We start from the raw sequence: 27,696 nt of genomic DNA, 5'->3' as shown, positions 1-27,696 counted from the left end.
ATTACAGGCATGAGCCACCACGCCCAGCCGTGCTTTTACTTTACAATAAACTTTTCTGCCTAATCTTACTCTGCACTTGCTTTCAAATTCTTTGGTGTGGCAAAGTCAAGCACCTGAACCAGCCCGCTGGTTCAACAGCAAGGATAGAAGTAGTGAGATGGGTTAGGAGGCTATTACAAAACTTCCTTCCAGAAACGGCAGTCCTGCGAGGTGGGGAGAAGCAAGTTCTGGATATTTTTTTGAAAGTAGAGCTTACAGGATATGCTGACTGATTAGACCAGAGATGTCAGAGCGTGATGTCAAAGTGACTAACATTTTTGGCTAGAATAACTAAAGTTTACATTTATGAGATAGAGAAGACTGTAGAAAAAGAAGGTTTGTGGAAGAAGGTCCGAAGCTCTGTTTTGGACCTGTTAAGTTTAATATGCTTCTAACATCCAAGCAGAATGGTCAAGGATGTAGTCTTCCACATGGACTGGACATGTCATATCTGACTTTGAACAATAACAAAGAACATTTTGAAATGAGGAAAAGTATTTGTAATTGTAATTGGTGGTTCATTCACTATAATTTTTCCACTTTCTCTTTCAGGCCATGTCCCATAGAAAATTAAAAATATATATTTGTTATAGACAATTTTGCTTTTTTCTACTTAAATTCTGTTATAAACATTTCTCCACATTGCTTGATAGGCCTAACAACCATGTTTAAAGGCTGTATCTTCATATAGAGGTAATATTTAAAAAAGAAGACGAAGACCAAAGAAAGACTCCCCTTCCCCCAATCCATACACCTGTGCGGTCTTACTGGGAGCAAACCCTTGATTAGCTCCGCAAAGCGATTGCACTTTCTCTTCCAAGTCGGGAGAGGGCGCGCGGGCAGCGTAGGCACTGCTCCGCCCTCCAGTCCAGTTGCTCCTCTTTCTTTCCGTCACTGTTATTCCTCGCGTCCTTTACCCCGGAAGTGCTCTTACTGCACTGGCTGCCGGCGTGACTTTGAGCGCTACCCGGTACTCTGCAGGCAGCTGAACCGACCCGGAGCTTCGGGACTTTAACGTGTGTTCTGCGCTTGCCATGAGGCTGCTGGGAGCCGCCGCCGTCTCGGCTCTGGGGCGTGGAAGGGTCCCCTGCTTTCTGGGCTGGCAAAGGAAGCAGGTACTGCAGAAGCTGAATCGGGACCATTCCCGGGACCTTGTGGCCCCTTCAGGGCCATAGAAGGCAGTGACATCCCTGGGTCCTCCTGACAGCTCCGATTACTGACGGTCGCGCGTCAGTGCTGAAAAGCGCCTCCGTGCCTGCGCGGTAGCTCATTAACTCGTTTGTTTTGCTCTCTAGAACCCTGGGGTTTAATCAACTAAAAGTTCCTGTCGCTCAGATACTTTGATATTTTATCTACCTTTTCTAAGTTTTTTTTCCCCCTCTCTTTCCTTAGAAATAGCTGTTCATTTTGGATGTGCAGTCCTGTAGGGAGATACTTAAATTGTATCTGAATCCCATAAAATAGGGATCTCCACCCCCTTCCACCAGAGTAAAGTTAAAACAAACTTCATAAATTGTTTTTGTTTCGAGGGAATTGCAAATCTCTGGGGGCTGTCTTGGAGCCATGAGTACCACTGCATAGAGCATGAAAGTTCTCGAACATATTTGTCGTCTGTAAACTACAATAAAGGAGAAAGGGGGAAAAATAAGTTAAATTTAAGCTGACACTTGTATATTTTCTATTAGTTTTTGGAGTTGTCTTTGTGATTTTATCTGCCCCAACGTGTATTTTCAAATCTGCAGCAAAAAGTATCTCCCATTTTATTTAAGTTTAATTTATTCATTCATTAATTTAAAAGAATACATCTTTTCCGTCTTCTCTTGTAGTCTCTCCTCTGATTACAAGAGTTCTAGGCTTCACCGTTTCCCTGCCGCCTTTCTCAGGCTATCTCATATCTACTGAGATATCTTGGAGGAATAATGCCCACCATACTCCTTTTGATTGTTGTGCTCTCTTATTTTTTGAGGTTAATTGGAAAGCCTGCCGATGGTCTTCATCAGGGGTGATTCCTAATGAAAAAATACGAAATATTGGAATCTCAGCTCACATTGATTCTGGGAAAACTACTTTAACAGAACGAGTCCTTTACTACACTGGCAGAATTGCAAAGATGCATGAGGTATATATTCATGGTTGATTCCAGATTAATTAGAGCCTGATTTTAATTGTTTTGTTGCTATTATTTAATAAAGCTTACAAAACTGAAAGATTAAAACAATGATAACAGTGGACCTTTGACAGGCTTATGTGTCAAAGTTGCCTAAGTATCTGTTTTCTAGTTTTCTTTCTTTTTATTTATTTTTATTTTTTAAATTTATTTTGAGACGGAGTTTCGCTCTTGTTACCCAGGCTGGAGTGCAATGGCGCGATCTCGGCTCACCGCAACCTCCGCCTCCTGGGTTCAGGCAATTCTTCTGCCTCAGCCTCCTGAGCAGCTGGGATTACAGGCGTGAGCCACCGCGCCTGGCTTCTTTTTATTTTTTATAGATGGGGTCTCACTTTGTTGCCCAGGCTTGTCTCAGATAATAACCCTGGGGTCAGATTATCCTCCTGCCTCGGTCTCCCACAGTGCTGGGATTATAGGCATGAGCCACTGCACCTGGCACCTGTTTCCATTTAGGTAAGATTTCTTTCCTTCTTGGAATGCAGAGGCAGAGAAAATCTGAATTGCTGTGCTTGTGTTTAGGTGAAAGGTAAAGATGGAGTTGGTGCTGTTATGGATTCCATGGAACTAGAGAGACAAAGAGGAATTACTATTCAGTCAGCAGCCACTTACACCATGTGGAAAGATGTCAATATTAACATTATAGATACTCCTGGTGAGTTGCAGTCTTGATTTTATTGCAGCTTCTTATGGCAAAACACATTTGGTTCTTTCTCTTACTATGACCCGGTTAATTTTCGAGTATCAAATACTCAAAAGTATAACGCTGAATTCCTGTTAAAAAAGACTGACTTGGGACCTAGAGCACTTCATCCTTATGTCTTCTTTAAAATTTGTGCAAGTAAATTGTGAGTAGGCAGAGTCTTGCCTTTTACATATTCTAGCTGATGCTAAAGGTGCCTTTGCTCTAGTATCTTTTTAAAGTGACCTTGCTGGGCCCTGCACCTAAGGGTTGGTGAATAGTATTGGTGAGCTCAGGAATCTACATTCCAGTTAGAAGACTTATGTGATGAGCAGAGATACAAAAACTTTTAATAGTGCATATATTAAACATTCAGGTTGCTCTTTAAGACCTTCGTTTACTTCATCTCATTCAGGGCATGTGGACTTCACAATAGAAGTTGAAAGGTCCCTGAGAGTGTTGGATGGTGCAGTCCTTGTTCTCTGTGCTGTTGGAGGGGTACAGTGCCAGACCATGACTGTCAGTCGTCAGATGAAGCGCTACAATGTTCCATTTCTAACTTTTATTAACAAATTGGACCGAATGGGCTCCAGCCCATCCAGGGCCCTGCAGCAAATGAGGTAATGAGCCTTAGAATGAACAAAGAGGATGGTCTAGACAGCAAACTTTATATCCAGAGGGATGATTAATTACTGTCATTAAACTTTATTCTTAAATTTAGTTTTTTTTTAATTTAAAAATGTATTTATGTGAGTTCCTTAGTAAGTGGAACACTAATTTTAGTAAATTAGCTCGTGGTATGATCTCATCAACTATCTTCTCTGTAAAATGGGGACAATATTACTTAAATTCTAAGGGGGGATTTAAGATGAATTCAGAAAACAATCTGACTGTTTATATTGTTTTGCTATTTTTAGAGAAGTTATAATCTAGATTCAAAAATACCTTGTGTTTTATTTAGATAAAAGATCATCTTTGCTTTTAATTTTTCCTTGAATCATTTTAATTAATGCCCTTAAGTAGTTTGCCATAGAGGTGATATTTTCTTCTTTCCAGAGGGAAACATATTTTCTAGAACAACAGTAACACTTCCTTTCTGTACCAGATAGAACCAGTGGTATTTATAGCATTTAAAATTTTACACAATACTGTATATTTCACAAAGCCTTTAAAAAGAATCAGAATTTCACTTTTCACCTTTTGTAGTTGTGCAAATGTAGCTATAGAGTTCATATTTACGTTTCACATGGTGTAGTTGACGGATATATAGATGTAAAGTTTATGATAGTGGACAAGGTGAGAATGACATGTCTGATTACAAAAAAATCTGATGGAAGTGATTTATTTGTTATGAAAGTGAACATTTTCTTATTTGGGTGTTTGTAACTTTTTTTTTGGTAAAACGTTTTTACTTTTTGTCCTTATTTTACTCGTGCTTGGCAATAGATGGACTTTTTTCACCAGATCTTCTGAATTCCAGGAAAGCTCTCTTTTGGCATTTATTTGATTACTTTGGTTCATTCTTTTTTCCACTCCCATTTATTTGTTTTCTCATTTTGTAAGTTCTATTAAACAGATAAAAATCTGGAACTTCTGGATCTGACCGTCATGTCTTATCTTTTCTATCATACTTATATTTTCTCTCACCTTCTCATTTTGCATTAAGTTTATGAGAGAATTCTTGAGGTTAATCTTCCACTTCACTAATTTGATACTCATTTGTGTCTCTTCAGTTACTTAGCCTGCCTTAAAACTTTTTTTTCCAGCAATTATGTACTTTATTTTCATAAACTTTTTTGTTGCAACATCTTTATCAGTAGAGGTAATTGTTTCTCAAATCTTTACATTTTTTTTTTTTTCCTCTAGTAACTCTCTTCTTGGAGAATAGTGCTATTAACTTCACACTTCTGTTTCAAGCTTTTGGTTTCCTTCAGATGTTTGGTGATTCTTAGACCTTTAAACATAGTTATAGATGGGTGTCTAGAGTCTAGACTAAACAGTGGTAGCTAGAGCATATTCTTCTCCAGTGAGAATTCCTGCCAGTGAATGCAGTTTCTGTTGAGTTTTGAGCCTGGCTGGGGATACAGGCTGATGAAGAGTGTTTGACTTCAACACCCACTCTGAGTTTTCCTATAAGAATAGGAAAAATATTAAATATAAGAATAGGAAAACTCAGACTGGGTGTTGAAGTCAAACACTCTTCAGATAGCTGTACTCAATTTTGCCAGAGTCAGTTGATGTAAGAATGAGAGGTGGGCTCGGCTATCCTATTTGATTTCCTGGCCAGACCCCCATTATCTGTTCTTCCCACTTCTGCTTTTGATCCAGTGTATCTGGGGATCTGATGGTAAAACAGTTATTTTGGAGTTCTTTTTGTTGCCTAAGTGGGATCGTGGCTTCCTGAGCTCCTTGAGTTATGTTGTCAGTCTGTTCCCAGCTGCTGTATATTTGCTGTTCTGACCTGATGTTAACACCCTTCTCAGTTCTCCAGTGTCTGCCATTGATCATTTTGTCATTTCAAAGGGATTTGGGGAGAAGAAAAAAGGTAAACCAGTGTATTTTTATTTTTCAGGTCTAAACTAAATCATAATGCAGCATTGATGCAGATACCCATTGGTTTGGAGGGTAATTTTAAAGGTATTATAGATCTTATTGAGGAACGAGCCATCTATTTTGATGGAGACTTTGGGTAAGTACTAAAAAAACATTAAAATTTTATATTTTAAAAAGCATTAAAAATAAGGAAAGGATAAATTCATCAAATCCAGAGTAGGTATCTTTTTTGAAATGTGTCTAGAAGAGTACTCTGAGATGATTTTGTTTCAAAACCTTTAATCCTAGTTGCTCCCCATTTTATTTAATATTCTGAGAGAGACTATGTTACTTTTTGGTATTATGCTCATATCACGTTATGGCATGCATGGTGTGATAGAAGGTGGCTTCAGTTTGGGTTAGGAAATTTTGGGGTTAGTAAATATATCTTTTTCCACTTGTTCATTTATTCATTTACTCTGTGGACTTTTATAGAGCAGCTGCCAGGTCTGGGGTATTGTGATAAAAATTAGGAAGAAGATAGAGATAATAAATATTTGTTCTACCTGCTTAATAATTACATTGCTTTATAATTACATGGGCAAAAATGATTAATAAGTTAAAACAGTTAAAATTGTACAAATGTGGTTTGGGAAATACAAGAAATAAATTGGTAATTTTTTGACATGGTATTTGGTCCATCAGCTTTTGAGTGACTTTTACATACAAAGTACAGTAATTGTCTGGTGGTTATTAAACCTTAGCATTCATAGCAATCACCTGGAGACTTTGTTGAAAGACATAGTCCTGGCTCTACCTCCAGAGATTCTGATTAGTAGATCTAGAGAGGGGCCCATCATTTGCATTTCTGGAAGGTTCGCAGTTGATGCTGCTCTTACAGGTCTACATGCCACACTTTGAGTTACACTGATCTAGACAATATAGGGAGTCATAAATGATCCTTTGTTTTGAGGAGTGACCTCTGTAGCTTGGTAGTTTCTCCAAAGGCACTTCCTGAGGGATTTCCGTCCTCTGCTATGGAATTGGGATTGTAGGTCTGGCAGGTGGGGGAATGGCATTGTGATCAGTGAACTGTAGAATTTATCTTCATCAGCCATCTTGTAGGCAGGAAAAGGATGGAGTCTTTCCAGTGGATAGAGTGTTTCTTTCACTTTTTATGTGACAACTGATTAAAGACAACAGAGTTTACTTAACCACTCCTTGGGATATAGAGCCCAATATGACAAGGTGTTTCATTTTTTTTTTTTCCTACTTTATTCACTTCTATGTCCCAGCCCCTACAACTGCCTAGTACATAATAGAGACTCAAAAATATTTGTAAATGAATAAATAAATCCACTTTCCCAGAATTACCAAGGCATATCTTTCTTTTTGAGATGGAGTCTCGCTCTGTTGCCAGGCTGCGGTGCAGTGGCCCAATCTCAGCTCACTGCAACCTCTCCCTCCTGGGTTCAAGCGATTGTCTTGCCTCAGCCTCCTGAGTAGCTGGGACTACAGGCGTGCTGCACCACCATGCCTGGCTAATTTTTTGTATTTTTGATGGAGATGGGGTTTCACCATGTTAGCTTGGATGGTCTTGACTTCCTGACCTCATGATCCGCCTGCCTCAGCCTCCCAAAGTGCTGGGATTACAGGCGTAAGCCACTGCACCTGGCCAAGGCACATATTTCTGTTGTCAGAAGTAGAGGCTCTTAAACATTGTTGTACATCAGAACCACAGATGCAGCTTCTTCATGTACATGTACCCTTCCCCAGCCCTAGTTCACTGTATGTATATTTGGAAAGGAATCCACAAATGATTCTGACATGTGAAAGGCTAAGAAGCAGGGAGCTTGCCAGGAAGGATGAAATGAAGATTTGAAGGCTGTGAGGAGCCTTCTTTAGAATATTAAGAGTTACTTTTTGTTTCTTTGAAATGGCTTATTTTGTATTTATTAAAGTTAGGAATGTGTTTTCTGAAAAGCTTATTTTTTTGACATTAATTTCCATTTTTAAAGAAATACCTTGAAAAATTTTTGGATTGCTTTTAAATATCAAGTTTCAGCCTTGAACATTTTATTTGTGATTTTACCTGTTCAGCCTCTGGAGGAATGGAGAACTGATGTCACAGGTTGAAGAGTCTGTCATATTTAGTCACCCTTTTTTTTTTTAACTGCAAACTGGGATATTCTTTGTTAAAAACTATATGATCAGGTCTGTTATTAATAGAAAGGAATAGAGTAAGTTCCCTCTAGTGCTGCTTCTACAGATTGTTAGGTTGTGATTAATAAGAATATGATTAATAGAATTTTCAAGAGCTCAGATGGGCCCCAGACAGGTTGGCTTTGAATCATACCTCTTCTGTTTACTAGTAGGACAGCCTTGGGCAAATTACTTTGCCTATGTAAGTTAGTTTCCTGATCTGAAAATGCAGATAATATAACCTATTTCGTATATGAAGATCAAATAAATTACTTGTCAGATATTTAGTTCAGTGCTTACTACATTATAAGCATTCAATAAATGGATGCTCTTATCACTTTGCATGCTTGCTAGTTTTAAAATAGTTAGAATACAGTAAAAACTACACTGAAGAGTTTAAACTTTGATTCAGTTGATACTTTGTCAAGTCATTGTTTTCAACTTGTATTTTACTGTGTATTGAATAAGGATAAACAAGTTTGCATTAAATTGGGAAAAATTTTGTATTTCATCTTTTATCATTATCTTCTGTAAAACTTGATATGCAGGAAAGTAGAATGTGATGTCTGTTATAAAACTAGGGATGTTTTTCTCATTACAGTGGACTGTTTTAGCTTTTCCATTTACTAGTAGTACAGCCTTGACCTTAAACTAGCCTGTTTCAGCATTTTTGTCTACTATCCTCTCTACATTTTAAAGGTATATGTTAGTCTCATTTGCCATTTGAATGCAAATGTATCAGAGCTCTTTCTTACCTAAAAAAAAAAAGTTTAACCCTTAAGCATATCTTTTTCATTAGTCCTTCATATATCAGGTTGAATATCCTTAAACCACCAAAATATTTGTTTTCTTAGAGAGATTGTTCGATATGATGAGATTCCCGCTGAGTTAAGGGCAGCGGCTGCTGACCACCGACAGGAGCTAATTGAATGTGTTGCCAATTCAGATGAACAGCTTGGTGAGATGTTTCTGGAAGAAAAAATCGCCTCAATTTCTGATTTAAAGGCAAGTGCTCTCAAAATAAGTCATATTAACAACAAAAAGAAGTTGTTTGTTTTTTGTAGGGAGGGGACATAATGCTTTTATGTATAGGCTTTATTAATGAAATCTCAGTACATTTATTTAAAATAATTGGCTTCCTAAAAAATACTTGACATGGTATATTCCTTTTTTTAGGTGAGTTATATAATAACTTCAAATGAGAAAAGTTGTTGGGTCCACTGAAATTATTGGGGACCTGATTTTAGTCTCTATTAGAGCCAGCCCTCCAAGGAGTATCAGCTCATTTTATTTATTTGTTGGTTGTGGCACTGTTGTTGGCCTCTTCTAGCTGCTAGAGCTGAAGCTCCACTACGTATTCTCTAAGGTCTTTTCAGCCAGCAGGACACATTGATGGTGTTTGGGGCAGGACCTGGAGCCTGCTACTGTCATGATTTATAATTTGTGAGAGATTTGTACTGTTTGATTTCCTGGATATATGTTCTTTACAAAAAGAAAAGATAGTTAAATGTTTCTTAATAGAGAGTATGTTCATATAGCTTAAATATTTAAAAGGTATACAAAGATAAATAGTAAACACCATCTTATTTTTCTTCCGTCTGCGTAGTTCTCTGCCCCCTCCCTGAAACACGTTACCAGTTATTAGCTTCTGGTGTACCTTTCCAAAGGCTTTTGCACATATATTACCTTTTCCTCTATTTTATACAGTCAGATAGCATACTGTTTGCAGTGTTCTATAAGTGTGTCTATTTTCTGTGTGTGTGTGTGTGTGTGTATTTAGCAAATCGAAAATGAGTGAGAATTAGTGATCCCAAGAGTGTTGAAAGCAGTTGTGTATTAAATCACTTCCCAGCCCTGAAGAAGGAAGTGATTCTTTTCTTTGTATTTTGACTTTGAGTTCATTGGGGACCTGATTTTAGTCTCTATAAGAGTCAACACTCCAAAGACAACAGTATCAGGTCATTTTATTTGTTTGTTTGTAACTGACTTGAAGACAACGTGTAATTTTAACATTAACTATCATTAAATTGTTTTCTTTTGTAGCTAGCAATTCGAAGAGCTACTCTGAATAGATCATTTACTCCTGTATTTTTGGGAAGCGCCTTGAAGAACAAAGGAGTTCAGCCTCTTTTAGATGCTGTTTTAGAATACCTCCCAAATCCATCTGAAGTCCAGAACTATGCTCTTCTCAATCAGGAGGAGTAAGTCTTGAAAACTGAGTCTTAGTTTATGCACAAATACTTCTATATTTATAAACTGTGAAGGAATTTAAGGATGGTCCTTCTAGTTATGTCTGTGACTTTTTTTTCATAATTTACAAAAATCATGGTTTTTATTTGGTTATCAATTTTGACATATAGAAAAATGTTTATTATTAGTTCCCATAGCATATTCTGTTTGTAAGTTAAAAGTGATGATTCGTTTTGCTATCTCTCAAGGTTTATGTCATTAGAAAATTTTTTCTCATTTGGGACTAGTTGTTTTCAGACATACTGTTAAAAAAAAAAAAGGCTTTAAAAAACAAACGTCAAAAAAAAAACTTTTTATTTTTCTTTCTTTCCCTGTGAGACCATTTATGTGTTTTTTAGTCTATTCTTATCCTATCACTATGTACTAACTAAACTCTAGAGTTTTTTTTTCTTTTTTTTGAGACAAAGTCTTGCTCAGTTGCCTAGGCTGGAGTGCAGTGGCACATTAATAGCTCACCACAGCCTTGAACTCCTGAGCTCAAGTTATCCTCTCACTTCGATCTCCCAAAGTGTGGGGATTATGGGCATGAGCCACTATGCCCAATTGAGAACTTATTTTTATTTATCTCTTTCAGTGAAATTTTACTTATGTGTGACACCAGTAATATCTCACACATGTGCTTTTTCTCAGATAATGCTTCTTGATGAAATAAATTGATAGAAATATTAAATAATTACATCTTATAGATTTGTATTTCTTTTATTTTAAGTGACTCAAAAGAGAAGACCAAAATCTTAATGAGCTCCAAAAGAGACAATTCCCACCCATTTGTAGGCCTGGCTTTTAAACTGGAGGTAAGTGGCTTTCTAATGTATTTAACTGCTGTCTGTAGAATTTTTTTTCCCTCTAGGCTTTATTCCCATTACAAAATGACTCTGACCTTTATGAAAAGTTGGAAAAATAGGAAAAATAGAAGAGGTAGAGAATTTCCACAGCTCTGACACTCAGATGATGATGGTTCTTTGTTATTAGGTGCATTTCTTTCTAGTCTCTTCTCTTTGCCTAAAGAGTGTAAATTTTTACCTAAATCATACTACCTGTATAATTTTGTCTTGCTCTTTTTATTTAATGTCACATTAGATAAAGGTCCATGTTTCTATAAGTAGTTTAAACATTTTAAGTAGTAGCATAATAGTCCATCAAGCAAATACACCAAAATTTGCTTAAAATTTCTTAATTGTTAAGATGTTTATATTGTTTCCAGCTTTCTACTGTTATAAACAACATTGGGTCCATTTCTAGAAATGTGTCCTAAGGAACTATTGAAGGGTAGCAAATTGATGTTAACTTCAGCTTACCTTATAAAACCAAACTCTCACAAACAATTGAAAATTCCCAGGAATTACAATTTGATAAATAAACTGAGGTACATTCTGACAGTGTAACATTATTCAGACTTTTTCATCTTGATGAAATAAGTTTTGATTTTTAAAAACAATCAGTGCTTTAAAGTTTGTATAGTCAAATATGTCAGTCTTTTTGTTTAGTCATTCTTTAATTTTTAACCTTAGAAACCTTCTATTTGTATATATTTAGTTAATATTTGCTTTTGTTTTTTCTACTTTTGTATGGGTTTTTTTTTCCTCATCATTAATTCAACTGAAATGTATTTTGGTGGATAGGATCTAAATGTATCTCCTCTGCCTCCAAATAGAATATCAGTTGTCTAGTTGTGTATAAACAATCCTTTCTACTTTTTCCATTGATTTGTCATGTTTTTTTTTATCATCTATTGACAAATATATTATACACTTTAGATTTTTATAGTATATGGGCTGTATACTCTAATATGGGTTAGTTCTATATTTTCTGAGTTTCAAGCATTTTAATATGTTTTTATATCAGTCAAGGTTAGTTTTATCTTATTACCATAGTTTTGAAAAATTTCTGTTTTTACCTATTTATTCCTCCAAATGAATTTTAAAATCACTAATCACATGTTTAAAAATTCCTGTTGGGATTTGATTGCTTGTTTATTAAGCCTATAATTAGCCATGATAAGAACTAGCAACTTTTAAATATATGTTAATTGGTCACCACTAGTTTATTCAATCACTTCACAGAACTCTTTTTTTTTTTTTTTTTTTCTTGAGACAGAGACACTTTCACCTACCCTGTTGCCCAGGTTGGAGTGCAGTGGTGCCATCTCGGCTCACTGCAACTTCCACCTCATGGAATTCTTCTGCCGCAGCCTCCCAAGTAGCTGGGATTACAGGCACACCACCATGCCTGACTAATTTTTTTATTTTTAGTAGAGATGGGGTTTTGCCATGTTGGCCAGGCTGGTCTTGAGCTACTAAACTCAGGTGAACAACCCTCTTTGGCCTCCCAGAGTGCTGGGATTACAGGCGTGAGCCACCAGCCCAGCCACAGAACTCTTACTTGCATAGTTTTCCACGTGATTATCAGAGATTGTGTTTTAGATGTATAGCACACTACTAGTTCTAGTGGTATCTTTGTTGTTTTTCCAGTTATACCTTGCTTTTGTTTTATATTTTATTTTATTACATTAAACTTATGAAATAATGTTAGAAGGCAAAAGATACTTTCTTATGTAAACAATTTAAAAATTTTGTTCTAATATTAATAGCTTATTTCAAAGGAAACAGAACTGTCTTAGATTGTGATACCAAAAATATTAACGAATAACAACCATTTATCTGCATTCAAAGCTAGTATTAGTTTATGACAATAAGCTGAAATATGTAAAATAGATTACTAAAATTGGGAGGGAATACTTGGAGGGAGTCACAAAGCTTTCCTCAATAACTTTGATTCTTATGGTTCTTTTTGTTCTTCCTGTCCCTACCTAATCTTGACTTCTAGGCAGGTCGATTTGGACAATTAACTTACATTCGAATTTACCAGGGAGAGCTAAAGAAGGGTGACACCATCTACAACACAAGGACAAGAAAGAGAGTACGGTTGCAACGGCTGGCTCGCATGCATGCCGACATGATGGAGGCAAGTACAGGGTCATTGTGAGATGAGAAATTCCTCTAATATGAGTGACCTAGACCCTTCTTGGTATCCTGAGCTCCATTAGAAAATTAATTCTGGTTAAGTGTATATTTCTAGTTTCTTCCTTTTACTTAAGTGTCCTACAGCTCTGATCTAGCACTTTGCTATAGGTTAAATTAGAAGATGTTAACAACTCATTTTTTTAATACCACCGGTTATGAATTAGCTATATTTTCTCAAGGGTCAAGTTTAAGGAAAATAGGCAGTTCCCTAACACCAGAATATAAGACTCAGCATTAAAAATAATGTAATAGGCATTTAAGACTGTGGAACTGTGATTCTTAAAGACGAGAGTAGTAAATTTACATGATTTTCCACATTGCTTTGATTTATTTGCTTTCTGAAAAACAGCAGGCACAAAAGCCTTGTTTAACCCTAGAGGTTTTATTCCTATTGTAGAACCCACTGCAGGACCATATTGGTGCCAGAATCCACCTGAAGATTTAAAAACTTCAAGGGCTGATCTGGGAGATAAACTGACTATGCCTTGAATTGTTGAACTGGCTAGGAATGTGCCATAGCCCTCTGTAGTCCTTATGGTTAGGCTTTGGAAGGAACACTGAGTACATGAGTTTGTTCACTATCCCCACCGTTTGCAAATCCAGCTGTAGATTCCTTGAGAAATTTATCAGTCTAAGAAAAATCTTACGAATTTTTTGGTAGCTATAACTTTTGTTTCTTCTAGAAGAATTGTCAGTCTCAGAATCCGACAGCATTGCTGTTTTGTGAGATAGTCAGCAGGGGGCAGGCTAAGTGATTATCATATAGCTGTTTCATGGACCAAGAGCTGGAAGATTTGTACAGTTGTGTAACCATTAAAGAAAGACATGTCTCCTCACAGTCTCAGCTGTTGTGAGTGAACTGTCAATGTAAAAGGACAAAAACTAGGAAGGTTGGAGGCACCAATGCTTTATTTTTAGATTTCCTGTGTTTTCTTGACTGCTTGCATCTGTGAGAAATTAAAATTATTAGTAGTACATTGGGCTCCATTCTTCCACCTTTGTTTTCAAAACTTCTTTTACAGTTTTCCTGGTATGTCTCTGTCATACACAATCTCATTGTCTAACTGTGGCAACATGTATAGTACATGCCTTTTAATTCCATAGAAATAACTTTAGAACTTTGAGGGACTGTGTTGTTAGTACTGCAGATCCTTCAAGTAATGAGTTTTCTGTTTAATTAAAGTAAAATCTTGTCTATTGATATGTGGTTTAAATAAAGGCCTTTTAAAAATACGTCTTAGCACTGTTGATTGTTATTATTGTATTGGTTCTAGCTAATTGATTCTCTATAGAATTCAAGCTGAGAGATTCTGCCATGCTTATTTGTATACAATGTGTATACTGTACAGTTACTTTTTAGCTACCATATCTTTATTTGTATTACTTGCAAATATCATTTTGTGTTATTTCTTGTTTTAGGATGTTGAGGAAGTATATGCTGGGGACATCTGTGCATTGTTTGGCATTGACTGTGCTAGTGGAGACACATTCACAAACAAAGACAACAGTGGCCTTTCTATGGTAAGCCATTTAATTTCAAAGCTACTTACCACTAGAATTTTAAAAGTCTGTGTTTTTATGTAGTGCATTTAATACTTCAGAGAAACAACCACAGATGTTTTCATTGAGTACCACAGGTATCAAGTTAGTTGTGGCTCTTTGAATGTTGGTTATAGCTCTTTGAATGTCAATTAGACGAGTGCTCTATAAGCTAACTTACCTGGTTTTTCATAGTAAAAACTAGGAAAAGTTTTTACCATAGTAAAAAGGAAAATTTTGAGGGTCCACAGTTCTCCCAGGTTTAGCAAGAAGGAGAAATCTCTACCAGATCGTAACTGGACAGTGTGGCTCTGAGTCCTCCACCCTGAGACCTGCTTCCACAATCAGGGTACATTTCTAATTGTAACCACGAGCATCAAGCTAGTTTCAGCGGAGTGCTACTTCCTTATTAACTCAGTAGCCAGCAACTATACTGTTCCCTCAGTCCCTTGTGAGATCAGACTGTATCATTTAGACTAGATTGGGATAACAGAACATAACCAGGCTCAGAAGGCAATATGCAGCTACACAGTCTGACTTATATAACAGCCTGCCCTTTGGAACTCAGAAGTCCCTTTTTATCGTTGAGGGAGTCTGAGAGAAGAGCATGCACAGGTAGTTCCTGCCTTTGAATTCTCTTCACTCACTCACCTTTTTTGCCTTTATAGGAGAGCAAACTCTCCTACATTATGACCATTTGTTCATGAGAATATCTTTTTTTTTTTTTTTAATTTTCACGGAGGCCCTGGGTAGAGAGTGATATCTTTCATGAATTCAGTCAAGTAAAAGTATGATGATTACATAGGGTGACAGATAATTTGTAGTGGATCATTTACATAAATACAGACCCAACTCTAGCAGTTGAGCACTGTAATACTTCCTGCTATCTAATGATGAATTCATGATTTTATAGTTTAGTTCTTTTGTCTATAATATCCTCTAATGTGTATATTATTACATGTTGATTTAAGATACCACAAAAAAACATAAATCTGTATAATTTTTGTTTGAGACCTAGATAAAAGGAATATTTTCTAAGTATTATTGATAAGGCCTTCTCTAAGTACTTGTCATTAGCAACATGAAGTGATTGGTGGTTGTGGGCAGTGCTTACCAAAGCTTTGAAACAAATAGGCCTTGGCCAGAGTCTCACGTTGCCCTTTGCTGCCTAATGGCCCTTAGACAATTTATCTTATTTCCAAGACTTTAGTGACTTAATTCATAAAATGGGGTAATACCTGCTTTTCAGAGTTGTGATTGATTAAATGAGGTATCATGGGTATCAAGAATTTGGTGCCTTTTCAGTGTTTCCTTTATCAGTAATTGTAGTATATTTTGATTAAATAAAATAACTTAGAAGATTCTAACAGCCACCAAGCAATAAGAATTTCACCTCTCAGCATTTGGATTAATTGTAGTGATTATGTTAAACAGGTAAATAAACACATTGAATTATTTTATTTTGGGAAGGAGGAACTTATATAAGTAGATAGCTTTATTTATTAGTATGTTGTATTAATATATACTTATTTATTTGATGCAAAACAGACCAAGATATATATTGTCTAGCCTAAAGACATTGGCTAGTATTTATCCTTTGTTCTTAGTTCTGTTGTAAAGTGACACATTAAAATTAATCTATCTCTGACCCATAAGGGTCTGTTTTTGAATTCTTCTGTTTTCTTTTAAAAAATATTTTAGGAATCAATTCATGTTCCTGATCCTGTCATTTCAATAGCAATGAGGCCTTCCAACAAGGTAGGAGTTTGATTTAAAGCTTCGGTATATCACAATTAAAACTTGAGCTTTTTCATCTATCTCTACAATGCACTGGATATGTTGTAACAACCAGCAGTCTTATGGTCTCTATTTCCTCTGTTGATATTGAGAACTTCTTTTTAAATTTACCAGTCTGTTCCTAATGATAACTCCTCAGGATATTTGAATAAATTGAGGGTACTAAAATATTCACCTGACTGTACTTTATAACTCTTTACTAGATTATTGGCTTGAGAGTGGTAAATGTAACTTCCTGGATTCAGATCATAAACAAGTGGAAAAGGAGAATCAGGGGCATTTCTCCTTAAGTTGTAGTAAAACCCCACTATAAAGTATTTTAGAACGTTGAACTGATTAATTGACTCATAGGTTATAATATAGCTCTAGATTTTGTGCTAGTTATGAGATAAATGTCTGAGTATTGCATGGAAAGCTTGTAAACAAGACTTTTTTCACTTTGAAATATAATTTTTTTAAAAGATAATTTTATACTTTATAGTTTTATATTTGGGTTTGATATAATTTAAATTAGCACTTAACAAAGCCAAAATTGCATGATTAGGTTTTGCATTTTCATTCTTTGCCATGAGATTTAGTCTGATCTCAAACCATAATTTTTTTAGTTCCTAAGTTGCCTTCGCATTCATAACAATCATGTTAATGTGGTATATTAAAATTCACTTATTCATACATTGAGTGAACATTTTATGATTTGTCATTCAGAACTTGTCATTACAAAACATACTCTGATAAATTGTCATGTGTAATATATCACTACCAGATGTGTATATACTACTACATCTATTTCCAGGAAAGTTGAGATTTTCCAGACCTTTTCTTAATATAGAAAAAAGAAGATTGAGAAATATTAAATTACTCTGTTTTCTCAGAAACTTGAGGAAAGATGAACCTTGCATCTTAACCTTAGTAGGATGCCATAGTTTGTTACAAGTACATTGTTAAAATTGCTTGCTTTTCTCTTTGGAAATATGCAAGGTTAAAACTTAGGTTTATGTATTATGCTTCTTCATTTCTAAATTCAGAGTTTATTTAAGACATTTAACTGTGAATAATTTACAATAATGGAGCGAAATTAATGCTTCAATAGCTAGAGTGTTTTTTGGTGTTTTTGGGGTTGTGTATGCATTAAAAAGTTTACAGATGGCTGCTTGCTGAAGTAAGTTAATTTAAATCAAATAATGAAGTCTCCATGATTCTTGATAGTGGGGGCGGGGATGGTGTTTCTGCTACGTTGAGAATATTTGGCTTGTGCAGGAAAAAGGCAAAACACCTAGAAAGGCTAACCTGTGATTCAGTCCCGGTTTTGCCATGCAATAGCTATGTGGCCTTGAACAAGTCACTTAACCTCTCTGCACCTTATTTCCTCACCTGTAAAATGTGGATAATTCTGCCTTTTAGCATTGTGGCTGGGATTTGAGAAAGCAAATGGCTTGGCTTGTGGCCCTCTTCCTCCATCTTCAGTGCTGGCAACAGCTGGTTAAGCCTCTTTCATGTTTCAGATATCTCCTGCCACTTCTTCCTTTGTGGAATTCCTCTGACCCACCCTCTGGCTTCCCCCTCCATTTTTTAAAGGCATACTTGATTATGTTGTACCCACCTAGATATTTGATAACAATCTCCCCATCTCAAGGTCTGTAACCTTAATTACATTTGCAAAGTCCCCTTTACCATGAAAGGCAGCATATTGACAGCTTTGGGAGGACTAGGGTATCTTTGGAGGGCTATTACTCTGCTCACCACGTGGGATCACATGGGGACTAAGGAGAATAAAGGTGGATCATACCACATCTAAGCAGATTATTTTGAAAGGGGTAGGTCTCATTGTGGTATTTTCCTATTTTTTGGTCTTAACTATCTTGCTTGGATCTACAGTAGTGTCTTGGTAAACATGCTGATTCCTTTGATTATGTATAGGACTTCTAAAATGTAACACAGATTCCAGTTTCTGCTTTAGGGGCAATTTTCACAGGACAGTTTGTCAATGTAATAGGAAAGGGCATAGACTTAAGTCTTGGACTCTTGTTTTCTATCTTGGTATGGAAAGAAAATTCTGTGCAGTAGAACTAGATGTGTATCATTTTTATTTCTTAACTGCTAATGTATTTTATTTCATTCAGTAAAGTTCTTTCTAAAATCCCATTGCTTATCATGCTTAGCAAAACAAATAGTGACTTTCTTCTTCTTTTAAAGAACGATCTGGAAAAATTTTCAAAAGGTATTGGCAGGTTTACAAGAGAAGATCCCACATTTAAAGTACACTTTGACACTGAGAACAAAGAGACAATTGTATCTGGAATGGGAGAATTACACCTGGAAATCTATGCTCAGGTAATGAATAATAAGGAAATTAAATTGAAATCAGTTTATTACTGTCTGTGTTTTGTTAAAAGTCAATAATTTTCAATCTAATGTCTGTAACTGTGGTTCCTCATGCTTCAACTCTGGCTTGTATCCAGATGTGGTCAACTGCTTCCTTTACTATGTGTTGTAAAATAATTATTTTTGATCTCTAAATCTTTTTATTTGGCAAACGTTCTGGACTGCTAGAATCAAGTCTCGGAATTTGCAACAAGAATATCAGTCCATCTCCAGATCATTAGTAAATCCTGGTCCAAGCCTTAGGGAGACAGCCTGTGGTTGTACCAACTCTTCAGGCCATTTCTTCTCAAGTCAGTACTTGAAGATTATTATAATATGGATAAAAGAAAGGGAAGGTGGGGCCTATACCTTCCCAGGAAAGGTCTTGTATGTATTGATATATAAGTAAAAACCAAAGATTAGAAATTTTGGTGAGCTCACATCTCTGAAGTTGAGACAGAAAATCCTGACAACAGATTTATGTATTATTCCAGTAAATTTGTAATAATATGGAACAATGGTGAAGTGTTAGTGGGTGGATTAATTGGGGGTAAATATAAATTTACCATTGTAATTTAGAATTCATTTATATAATATCTGTAAAAGCAGTTTGTATTAAGCATCACATACCTAATCCTTGTAAGATACTAAAATGATTTGAAACTTATTTATCTAGTGTATTTAAATGAATGCTACTAAGATATACAAGATGCTTGGGGGTTTTTCTTTCAGTTTATTTTTTTAAATTTAAATAATAATTTCCCCACTCTTTTTAGAGACTGGAAAGAGAATATGGCTGTCCTTGTATCACAGGAAAGCCAAAAGTTGCCTTTCGAGAGACCATTACTGCCCCTGTCCCGTAAGTATGCATTGTAATTAAACATTATGAGGCTGAAATTGAAGTCTTTTTATTATTGGATATACATACCACTATGACTGTTATAAAGACATTTTTAAATAGTGATACTTTGTATTATGGAATCTATACAGTTCTATATTACAATCAAGACATTTATATAAAGTGACACTTTGGGATAATTTGGCTTTATAAGCTACATGCCAATAAAATTGGCATACACATCATTAATAGGCATGCTTACACTTCCTCCCAGTGTTAAAGATTTTGTTTATTCCAGTTGTACTTCCTTTGGCAGACGGCTATTATGTTTTACTTTAGTGCCATATTGTGGATGCCAGAGAACTTGCATTTGCCAGGGAATAATCTCCTGCAATTGAAGAAAATTAATGCTATAATAAAATTCAGAAAACATTGAGGAAAACGTATTTGGGTTTATATTTTGTTAGAGACAAAACAGTCTTCACAAAGAGTAGTACTTTTGTTAAATTGCTGCAACTATGATATACTTAAATATGGTGCCTATCTGGATTTATGTGAATTGTGATTTAGAGTTAAAATTAATAAAGCATACTGTGACTATACGAGGAAGTCTCAGTTTTCAGAATGGTATCAAAAAAGGTAAATTATACTTTACCTGAGATGCTATATCATGAAGTAGAATGGTATAATCTAATTCAATAAAGTCATCATTTCTTTGCTGTGACAAAAAATAAAAACGCCTTGTTTAAAACTTAATATCATTGGCAAAAATTACATTTAATTTTGAAAATCATCTTTGATTAGTAGATGAATATTTTATTTCCATTTAGGTAAAAATAAAAATTGAACATTATAATTCAATTTAATGTGACAGAAAATCTATTTTCTTACACTAAATAAAGTGGTCTTTCAGATGCATTTTAAAATCATGATTTTTATGTTTGTTCCCCCCAAAAATGTTTACCTGTTTTTAGTTTCCAAGTTGTGGTAGCTACTTAAGAGAATTACCATGTGTAGCTTATTATTTAAGAACACTTTGTGTTTCCATTGTACAGAAAAGCATAATTTAAGGGATAAACTATAGTTTACATTGAAAGAATCCAATTTTATAATAGAAATTATTTTTTTGAAAACCGAAATAAGGCCGGGCACAGTGGCTCACACCTGTAATCTCAGCACTTTGTGGGACTGAGTTGGGCAACTTGCCTGAGCCTAGGAGTCTAAGACCAGCCTGGGCAACATGATGAAGCCATGTCTCTATAAGAAAAAAACAAAAAAAACAGGCATGGCTATGTGTGCCTGTAGTCCCAGCCACATGGGAGGCTCAGGTGGGAGGACCATCTGAGCTTGGGAGGTTGAGGCTGCAGTGAGCCATGATTACACTACTGCACTCCAGCCTGGGCGACAGAGTGAGACCCTGTCTCAAAAACAAACCAACCATCGCACAAAAAACCAAAACACCTGAAAATAGCAAAATGTACTCAGTGTAGTTAGTGATGGTGTAATTAAAGCTCTTTTCTGAACTGCACAGTAGAGAAAAAACAGTTTCAGTATGGCATGACTATAGTAATTTGAACACAAAACTAAGATTGCTAAAGGAAATACTCTGTATTAAGCTGAGCACAAAAGCTAAATGTCAGATTATAGCTCAAGATTTTACTCTTTTGAAAGCACAGCTTTGCTTGTGACTGCCATAAAAAGTGGCCCTGAGGATCTCTGTAGAGCGGATGAAAGGTGAGGAGAGTCATTACAATTGGCCCTTAGTATCCACGGGGGATTGGTTCCAGGATTCTCCTCAGATACCAAAATCCATAGATGCTCAAGTCTCTGACATTGAACGGTGTAGTATTTGCGTATAACCTATGCATACCCTCTCATATGCTTTAAATAATCTCTAGATTACTTATAATACTGTAAATAGTTATATTACTAAGTAATGGAAAAAAATCTGTGCATGTTCAGTAAAGATGCTACCATCCATTTCTGCCCCCCCCCAAATATTTTTGATTTTCAGTTGTTTATATCCATGGACAGAACCCATGGATAGACAGGCCTGGCTGTATATTGAACACTTGGGATTTTATCTTGCTGCTACTAATAAAACTATCTAAACCTTTTTGTTCTGTAAGAGGGTTTCAGTAAAGTATCATAGTTAAATCTATGTTGACTATCATGAAAGATTAAGAGCTACGATTACCATGATGCTTTTTGAAAGTGCAGTCTAGATACTACGTATTAATAGTAAGTGTTTCATTGAAATCCTTGGCTTTGCCTTGCTATTGTTATGCTTCCTTGTCAGCATGTTCCCAGAGAATGCAATTATCCAAGCACTGTTATTAGGCAAGTTTGAGGCAAAGGAGGTCTGTGGTTTGTATCTCTTAGCCAAATCAAACAACTTTTTACACCAGTTACTGTTGCTTTGAACTCTTCCTACAATTCTTCACCTTCTCTGATCTTGATTGCAGCTGACCTCTCCTTTGAAATTCCAGGTTTGCTATTAATTACAAAATGACTATAGGGATGCTATTTATCCAATTATGAATTATAATACTTTTGATAAATGTTAACCCCATTAATAGTGTATTTTATAGAGACTACTTACCACTTGCTTGACAGTTCGAATTTTTACCATCTTATACCATGTGTCTTCAGTAGAATTTTGCCATATTACATAACCACAGGCAACCCAGGCTAAATGTAGAACGAGCATCATTTCTGGAGGTACATTTCCAAAATTGTCTGGTGGGGAAAACGTTTATATGATAATTATATATATGGTATTAACCTCTTAAAACAATCTAAATTCTAAATCATGTCGTAGTTTCCTTCAGTTGTGTTCAGAAAATAATTAAGCTATGGATCTGTAAAATTTCTGAGGCCCCTTTTGTTGGATTAGATTAGAAATGAATATTTTTGCAAAAGCCTGTGTGTTTCTAACATAGCAACTAACTATTTTAGACAATTGAGATTGATTTTAAGGCTGGAACAAATGGTTTTCATCATATTTATATACCTGGAATATTTTGTGCTTCTAGCGGTTCCTTCATGGACTTGAGTCTTTGATAAAATGTGTTGTCTTCTTCATCTGGGTTCTTTCCAGTTTCTCCTTCAAATGTGAAGTTGACTTCTGGTACAGTTTCTTGTCCCATTGAAGGGTAAAGTACTTCAGCTGTGCAGTTCACCATAACTTGCTGTTGAAATTTAGTGAAAGATCCTTATATATAGAAGGCTATTCATTATTATCAACTTTGAGATATGATTTAAAGCATAGGGCCCTAATGGTGTTGTTTAGACTAGACTTCAGAGTGCTTGTTTTCAGAGATACCTAATTGGGCCTGGCCTACTAATATTCTAGAGTTACGTGAATACCCTAAAACAGATAACTTACTTTATAAATGATAAGGTGTCATAATCTTGTAAATTCTAGTCTTAAAACTGTTAATATATTTCAGTATTAATGGGGTATTCATTTGCAAGGCCAGATTTTAGTCTGACTTTATAATACCAATCCAAGACTCTGGTTACTTTTAAAGTTTTTTCATTAGTCTTACTCCTTGCTCCGAAATAACATTTTTTTTTTCAAATGCAGATGCAGCAGTCTGTATCTGGATGTAAAATTAGAAGATTATAGCATTGGGTTATGCTTTGTAAAGATGGCTGTCTAGCAGCTTAGATGTCTTTTAGTGAATCTCCTTATGAATTATGCTCAACAGAAAGGCAGGCTTTTTAAAATTTCAGGATGGCTATGGTACAGACTGCAGTTCCTTTCTTTTAAGTTTGTCTTATTAATAATTGGACAGTTGTATAATCTTTAAAAATTTCCCTTCCCCATTACTGAAAGATCTTTATCTGAATGTTGGTATCAGCTGGCATTCTGTTGCTTGTGAATATCTAAGGGCACTTTCTTTCTCTAAAAACCCAATGAAAAATAGAATGAGAAAAGCAGACATAAGAAAGTGATTGACTGGGGAGTAAATTACTTCACTTATTTATATTAGGCATAAGTTCAGACTGCCCTATGAGGATGTAACTTCTTAAGGAAATTCATTTGAACTTAAGTATATAGTCTTTTTCCATATAGTTTGATAGAAATAATTCATATATTCAGGAATACCCAAAGATTGTAAAGAACTGATCCCTGTAAACTTTGCCCGTATGGTCAATATTTTTTAGAGGCAGAGATTTCACAGTAACTTTTTTAAAAGAGGTAAAACTAATCAGTCTTACGTAAGGGTGTGATCAGCAAAGATGATCTGGAATATTTAGAATCAAAGTTGATTTAATAAAAACATTTGGCTGGGCATGGTAGCTCATGCCTGTAATCCTAGCACTTTGAGAGGCAGAGCCAGGAGGATCACAAAGATAAGCCAGGTGTGGTGGCATGCACCTGCGGTCCCAGCTACTTGGGGAGGCTGAGGTGGGGGGATGGCCTGAGCCTGGGAAATTGAGGCTGCAGTGAGCCATGTTCCCGCCACTGTAGTCCAGCCTCACTGACAGAGTGAGACCCTGTCTCAAAGAAAAAAACAAAAACAAAAAACATTTTACTTACTTTTTGTATAATTTCTTCAATAGCAAATTTAAGGTGATACTTATGTCCTCTTCCTGGAATATCCTAAAATTAAGAAAATGTAATGGAGACAAGAAAATATTATAACAACAAGTCATATACTTGCGTTATTAGAAGCATCCATCTCATTTGGTTGGAGGGGCTGGCTGATGGGTCATGGTGAAAGCCTCAGGTCTTGTAAAAGGCATGTCACCATGAATGTAACATCTAATTTAGCAAGTCCCCTATCAAGTTTATTTTGGATGAAATCAAAAGGGTAGGATAAAAGCATACGTATAAATTGGGCACAACTTTCAATCATCAAAAGACTTTAACGTCTGGATCTGTGATTCTAAAGCCTCTACATAAGAAATTTTGAAACAGCTTTTAATTCTAAAGATGACAAATAATATCACCTTTGAGAAGATTTTTCATAAAGCTCAGTGTACCCTCCAAATAGTGTTCAGTGAATGTGAATTTCATTTTGAGGTAGATTACTGCAAAGCAATTGGAGACTTAATACACTTAAGTATTGTTTTTACTTGTATATTAGCAGAACTGCAAAATGATTAACAAATTTTATAAGACTAAGAAATAAGTATTTCACTTTTAAATCAAGATACAGATTGAAAATTTATACCTAATTATGTTATCTGGTACAGTTTTAAAATAAGATCTACCCTCCGTCACCTCTTAAAGACTGTTAGTTAAAATTCTGTTAGATAAATAAGGGACAATCTCAAATCCAGCAGATTTTATTAAAATGAAAACAAACTTCTTTAGTGATTGCTGAGGACTTAAGCATTTAATTCAAGCCTTTAGCAGAGTGTGCACATCATTTAAGGCAGTCATGTGGTAGTGGCCTTTGGGTGGCTAAAGGCCAGCATCAGGGCACAGTCCTTTTATTCTTGACTTTCATCTCACTTTCTCTTGCAGTTTGTTTCCCCCTTCATTTTGGTCAAAGGGTCTAATAGGGATTTGTCTTAAACCTTAGGCAATAGTCGTTTGGAAGATCGCAGCTTTTGTTGGTCCAGGTCAGAGTAGCAGATGAGAAACCGGGCAGCCTTAGGATTCTTTTGAATGGTTCCTACACTTAAGGAAAGTGCTGACCCTTACTTAGAGGGTTTTCCCATTTTGCAATTGTGTGCGTAAAAACTTTGTCTCCCTCAAGATGAAAACAGTACAGGGCTGTCTCCAGAGACTGGATTATAGACAGTCCCCCAGAAACATTAATATCTCAAGACCAGATGCCAGCAGTGTGTCCTAAAACAGAAGATGGGTAGGGGGTGGCACGGATTGTCTGCACACAGAGGCTGAGACGTTGGGTGAGTGGAGGGAGCGCAATCCTGGAGTCCCCGCTGCCCGCCCCTCCCTGATAAACTTACCTCCATGCTGGCTTGTTTGACCTTCTGCACCTGAAACACCCTGTGGGGGGTCCCCTGCTGGTAGTTGATGTAGTTCTGCGCCACTGAGGCCGCCCTGGAGGCTGGGTAGTTGGTCGGCGGGATTTCCATTCTTGATGAGCGGTGACCACAGGGCTTGGGCTATTCAGGGTTAACGGTACCAGAGCACCGCCCGTCCTGCTTGCTGCTGGGTACAGTTGCCCAGGCAGAAAAGTCGCGAGGTTCTTCCGTCCCTGTTTTCCTCGTTACTGCTCTCCGACTCCGGAAGCTCCTATTTGGGCTCAAGCTCCCTGCGTCCCAGCGCCTTGGGCTGGCTGCCACGGTGGCCCCGCCCCGCCACTGGCGGCAGCCGCCTTCCTTACTTGGCCAGCTGCTTCCTACTGGAGCAGAGGCCAGCCTGCCGTCTGGCACCTGCGGGTGGAGGTGTGGGGAAGGAGTCAGTGGGCTAGGTTCTCTGGGATTGCATCTTTTGTTTCAGTGACCTTTATAGAAGTGCAGGGTGGGGCTTTCTGGCTTTCACTTATATAGGACATCTCTGAGCCCTCCAATTTCCCGTCCATGGAGAGAAAGCCTGGTTGCTTCCCTTGCATACTGGAGCACAACTTCCTTATACACTGCACGCAGTGTCCCTGACAGGGCAAGGTGCACAGGTACTCCAGGTATGAGTACCTCCAGGAAATGAAGATTCCTTCATTTACCGTTCTCTTATGAGAGTTCAGGAAGGGGCTTGCTTATTCTCAGCTTTTTGTGGTTTTGGACCAGTTCTGCCCAAATCAAAGTATGAGAATCTGCAAACTATGATATTAAATTGAGGGATTATGTAATTTGGATCAGGAGAAATGAAAAAATGCACCTGTACCCTTCTTCTTTACTGATCTTAAAAGGATGAAGTTTTGGTGTAACACTATGCTTCCAACTTGAGTCATTTTGAATATTTTACATAAAGGGCTAAGATATAGTTAAAAACTGAACTTATACAAAACATTGTCTCTGGTCTGTGGTCTCTCTCATTGAAATGGGCCTGTAAACCTGACTTTGTAGAAGTACAGGTTTATCCTCGGTGGTCTTAGGTTAATTGGGCTCGAATACCTTGGAGATTCTACCAAGGTTTGGCCAAAGTCTTTGCTGCCTGGATTGGGACCATTAACTTGGTAGGAATGCATACACCCGAGACTCTTGAGGTTTCTCTCTTTCTGATTATGTAGATTTTGCAGTAAGTCTGGATTTTGGACTTTGGCCCCAGTTTCATGCTTATTGTCTTGTGGGATTTGGGAGTTCTGATTGACTTTGCTTTTAAATACCATCTTCTGTCTTTTTGCCTACCATCTTGTATCGTTTTTCAGTGAAACTTTTCTCAGTCTTGTCTGTGTGTGAGAAATTTGCTTTGGGAGATATAGTCTACCTCTTACACATGGCCCTGTCTCTCCACATTTCTTACGTCAGCAAACCCTGACCCACCCATAGCAACATTTTTGCAATTACAAAATAGCAGCCAGTTTTTCATGGGGTTGTCAGATATGAACTTACACTGTCTCCTGAGATAAATTTACCAAAGAATTGGTGAAATGTGGGGAACTTTGACATAAAGGAGACTGTTCATTTCAAATGTACTTCAGAAGAACAACACCAGAAATCAAAAAACAAGACTTTTGGAGAATAGTAATTGTCTTATTTATCTAAGATCATTTTAAGTAGATGACTGCCCCTATTTTATTTCCATACTTCAAGGCTTTTTATTAATCACATGGCTTATATTTAAGCTTTTTCCTCTCTCCTTGAAGAGGAAAGATAATTAGCATTTTACAGTGATAATATATTTGTCTAAAACTGGCTTTAGCTCACCTTTTTCCTGTCTCTCTTTTTCTTCCGTTAAACATTTGAAAGATGATTCATGAGACTAAGTCATTCTGCCATCATATGTGCAATCCAGGAATATCTAGTCCAAATAAACAGCCAAAAAAATGTCTAAGAAAAAAAATCACTATTGGGCTTTAAAAAAATGTGGCCAAATGAACTTAAATAGCCTTTGTCATTATGCTTATAAGAAGCAAGTTTTCAAGATAAAAGAGGAGCTCTTAAATATGATTTGATGATTGTGAATATAAAGTTCATAAATTATATTTTTAAAAATGTATAAAGTATTTCTGATTAATAGATGAATTTGGGTGAGTCAAAACAAATTAATATGTATTTAAAATTGATTATATGTTTTCTTCCAGGTTTTATTATATAAAATTAATGCTGATAAAATATTCAAGTTTATATAAAACTAAATTGTATCTTCTCATAATCTAAACTTTCTAAATTTTATATATTGATC

The 27,696-nt window shown here is 36.3% G+C and overlaps 2 protein-coding genes across 2 annotated transcripts in view; one reads left to right on the top strand and one right to left on the bottom strand.

Annotated features, from left to right (window-relative positions):
* Positions 1-867: 867 nt before the first annotated feature.
* Positions 868-27,696, top strand: part of GFM1 (G elongation factor mitochondrial 1) — a 44,388-nt gene continuing 17,559 nt past the window's right edge. The window contains exons 1-13 of the mRNA XM_032262323.1: positions 868-1,154; positions 2,006-2,158; positions 2,726-2,858; positions 3,301-3,505; positions 5,458-5,574; positions 8,474-8,624; positions 9,663-9,820; positions 10,579-10,663; positions 12,696-12,833; positions 14,312-14,413; positions 16,133-16,189; positions 18,422-18,559; positions 19,366-19,448. Of these exons, the coding sequence (XP_032118214.1) occupies positions 1,074-1,154; positions 2,006-2,158; positions 2,726-2,858; positions 3,301-3,505; positions 5,458-5,574; positions 8,474-8,624; positions 9,663-9,820; positions 10,579-10,663; positions 12,696-12,833; positions 14,312-14,413; positions 16,133-16,189; positions 18,422-18,559; positions 19,366-19,448 (1,601 nt within the window). The 5' untranslated portion in view covers positions 868-1,073. The remainder of the gene's footprint in view (positions 1,155-2,005; positions 2,159-2,725; positions 2,859-3,300; positions 3,506-5,457; positions 5,575-8,473; positions 8,625-9,662; positions 9,821-10,578; positions 10,664-12,695; positions 12,834-14,311; positions 14,414-16,132; positions 16,190-18,421; positions 18,560-19,365; positions 19,449-27,696) is intronic.
* On the bottom strand, positions 19,476-25,932 carry LXN (latexin). The gene is made up of 6 exons (XM_032262336.1): positions 25,359-25,932; positions 23,977-24,039; positions 22,441-22,618; positions 22,030-22,166; positions 20,083-20,145; positions 19,476-19,815 (listed from the first exon to the last, which is right to left on the bottom strand). The coding sequence occupies exons 1-6, from the start codon at positions 25,485-25,487 to the stop codon at positions 19,717-19,719; spliced, it is 669 nt and encodes a 222-aa protein (XP_032118227.1). The 5' UTR covers positions 25,488-25,932; the 3' UTR covers positions 19,476-19,716.

This window comes from Sapajus apella, unplaced genomic scaffold (assembly GCF_009761245.1).
Source record: "Sapajus apella isolate SASKATOON/1434 unplaced genomic scaffold, GSC_monkey_1.0 scaffold4, whole genome shotgun sequence".
NCBI lineage: Eukaryota > Metazoa > Chordata > Mammalia > Primates > Cebidae > Sapajus > Sapajus apella.
Note: the sequence above shows the minus strand (reverse complement) of the source record. Positions and strands in the feature narration are given on the sequence as shown.

Coding starts and splice junctions, on each gene's coding strand:
- LXN (XM_032262336.1), bottom strand. CDS start 25,487: ATGGAAATCCCGCCGACCAACTACCCAGCCTCCAGGGCGGCCTCAGTG. Junction 20,146..22,029: donor TTCGAACTGTCAAGCAAGTG/GTAAGTAGTCTC, acceptor TTTTTGTCACAG/CAAAGAAATGATGACTTTAT. Junction 19,816..20,082: donor TTCATGATATAGCATCTCAG/GTAAAGTATAAT, acceptor CTTCAATTGCAG/GAGATTATTCCCTGGCAAAT.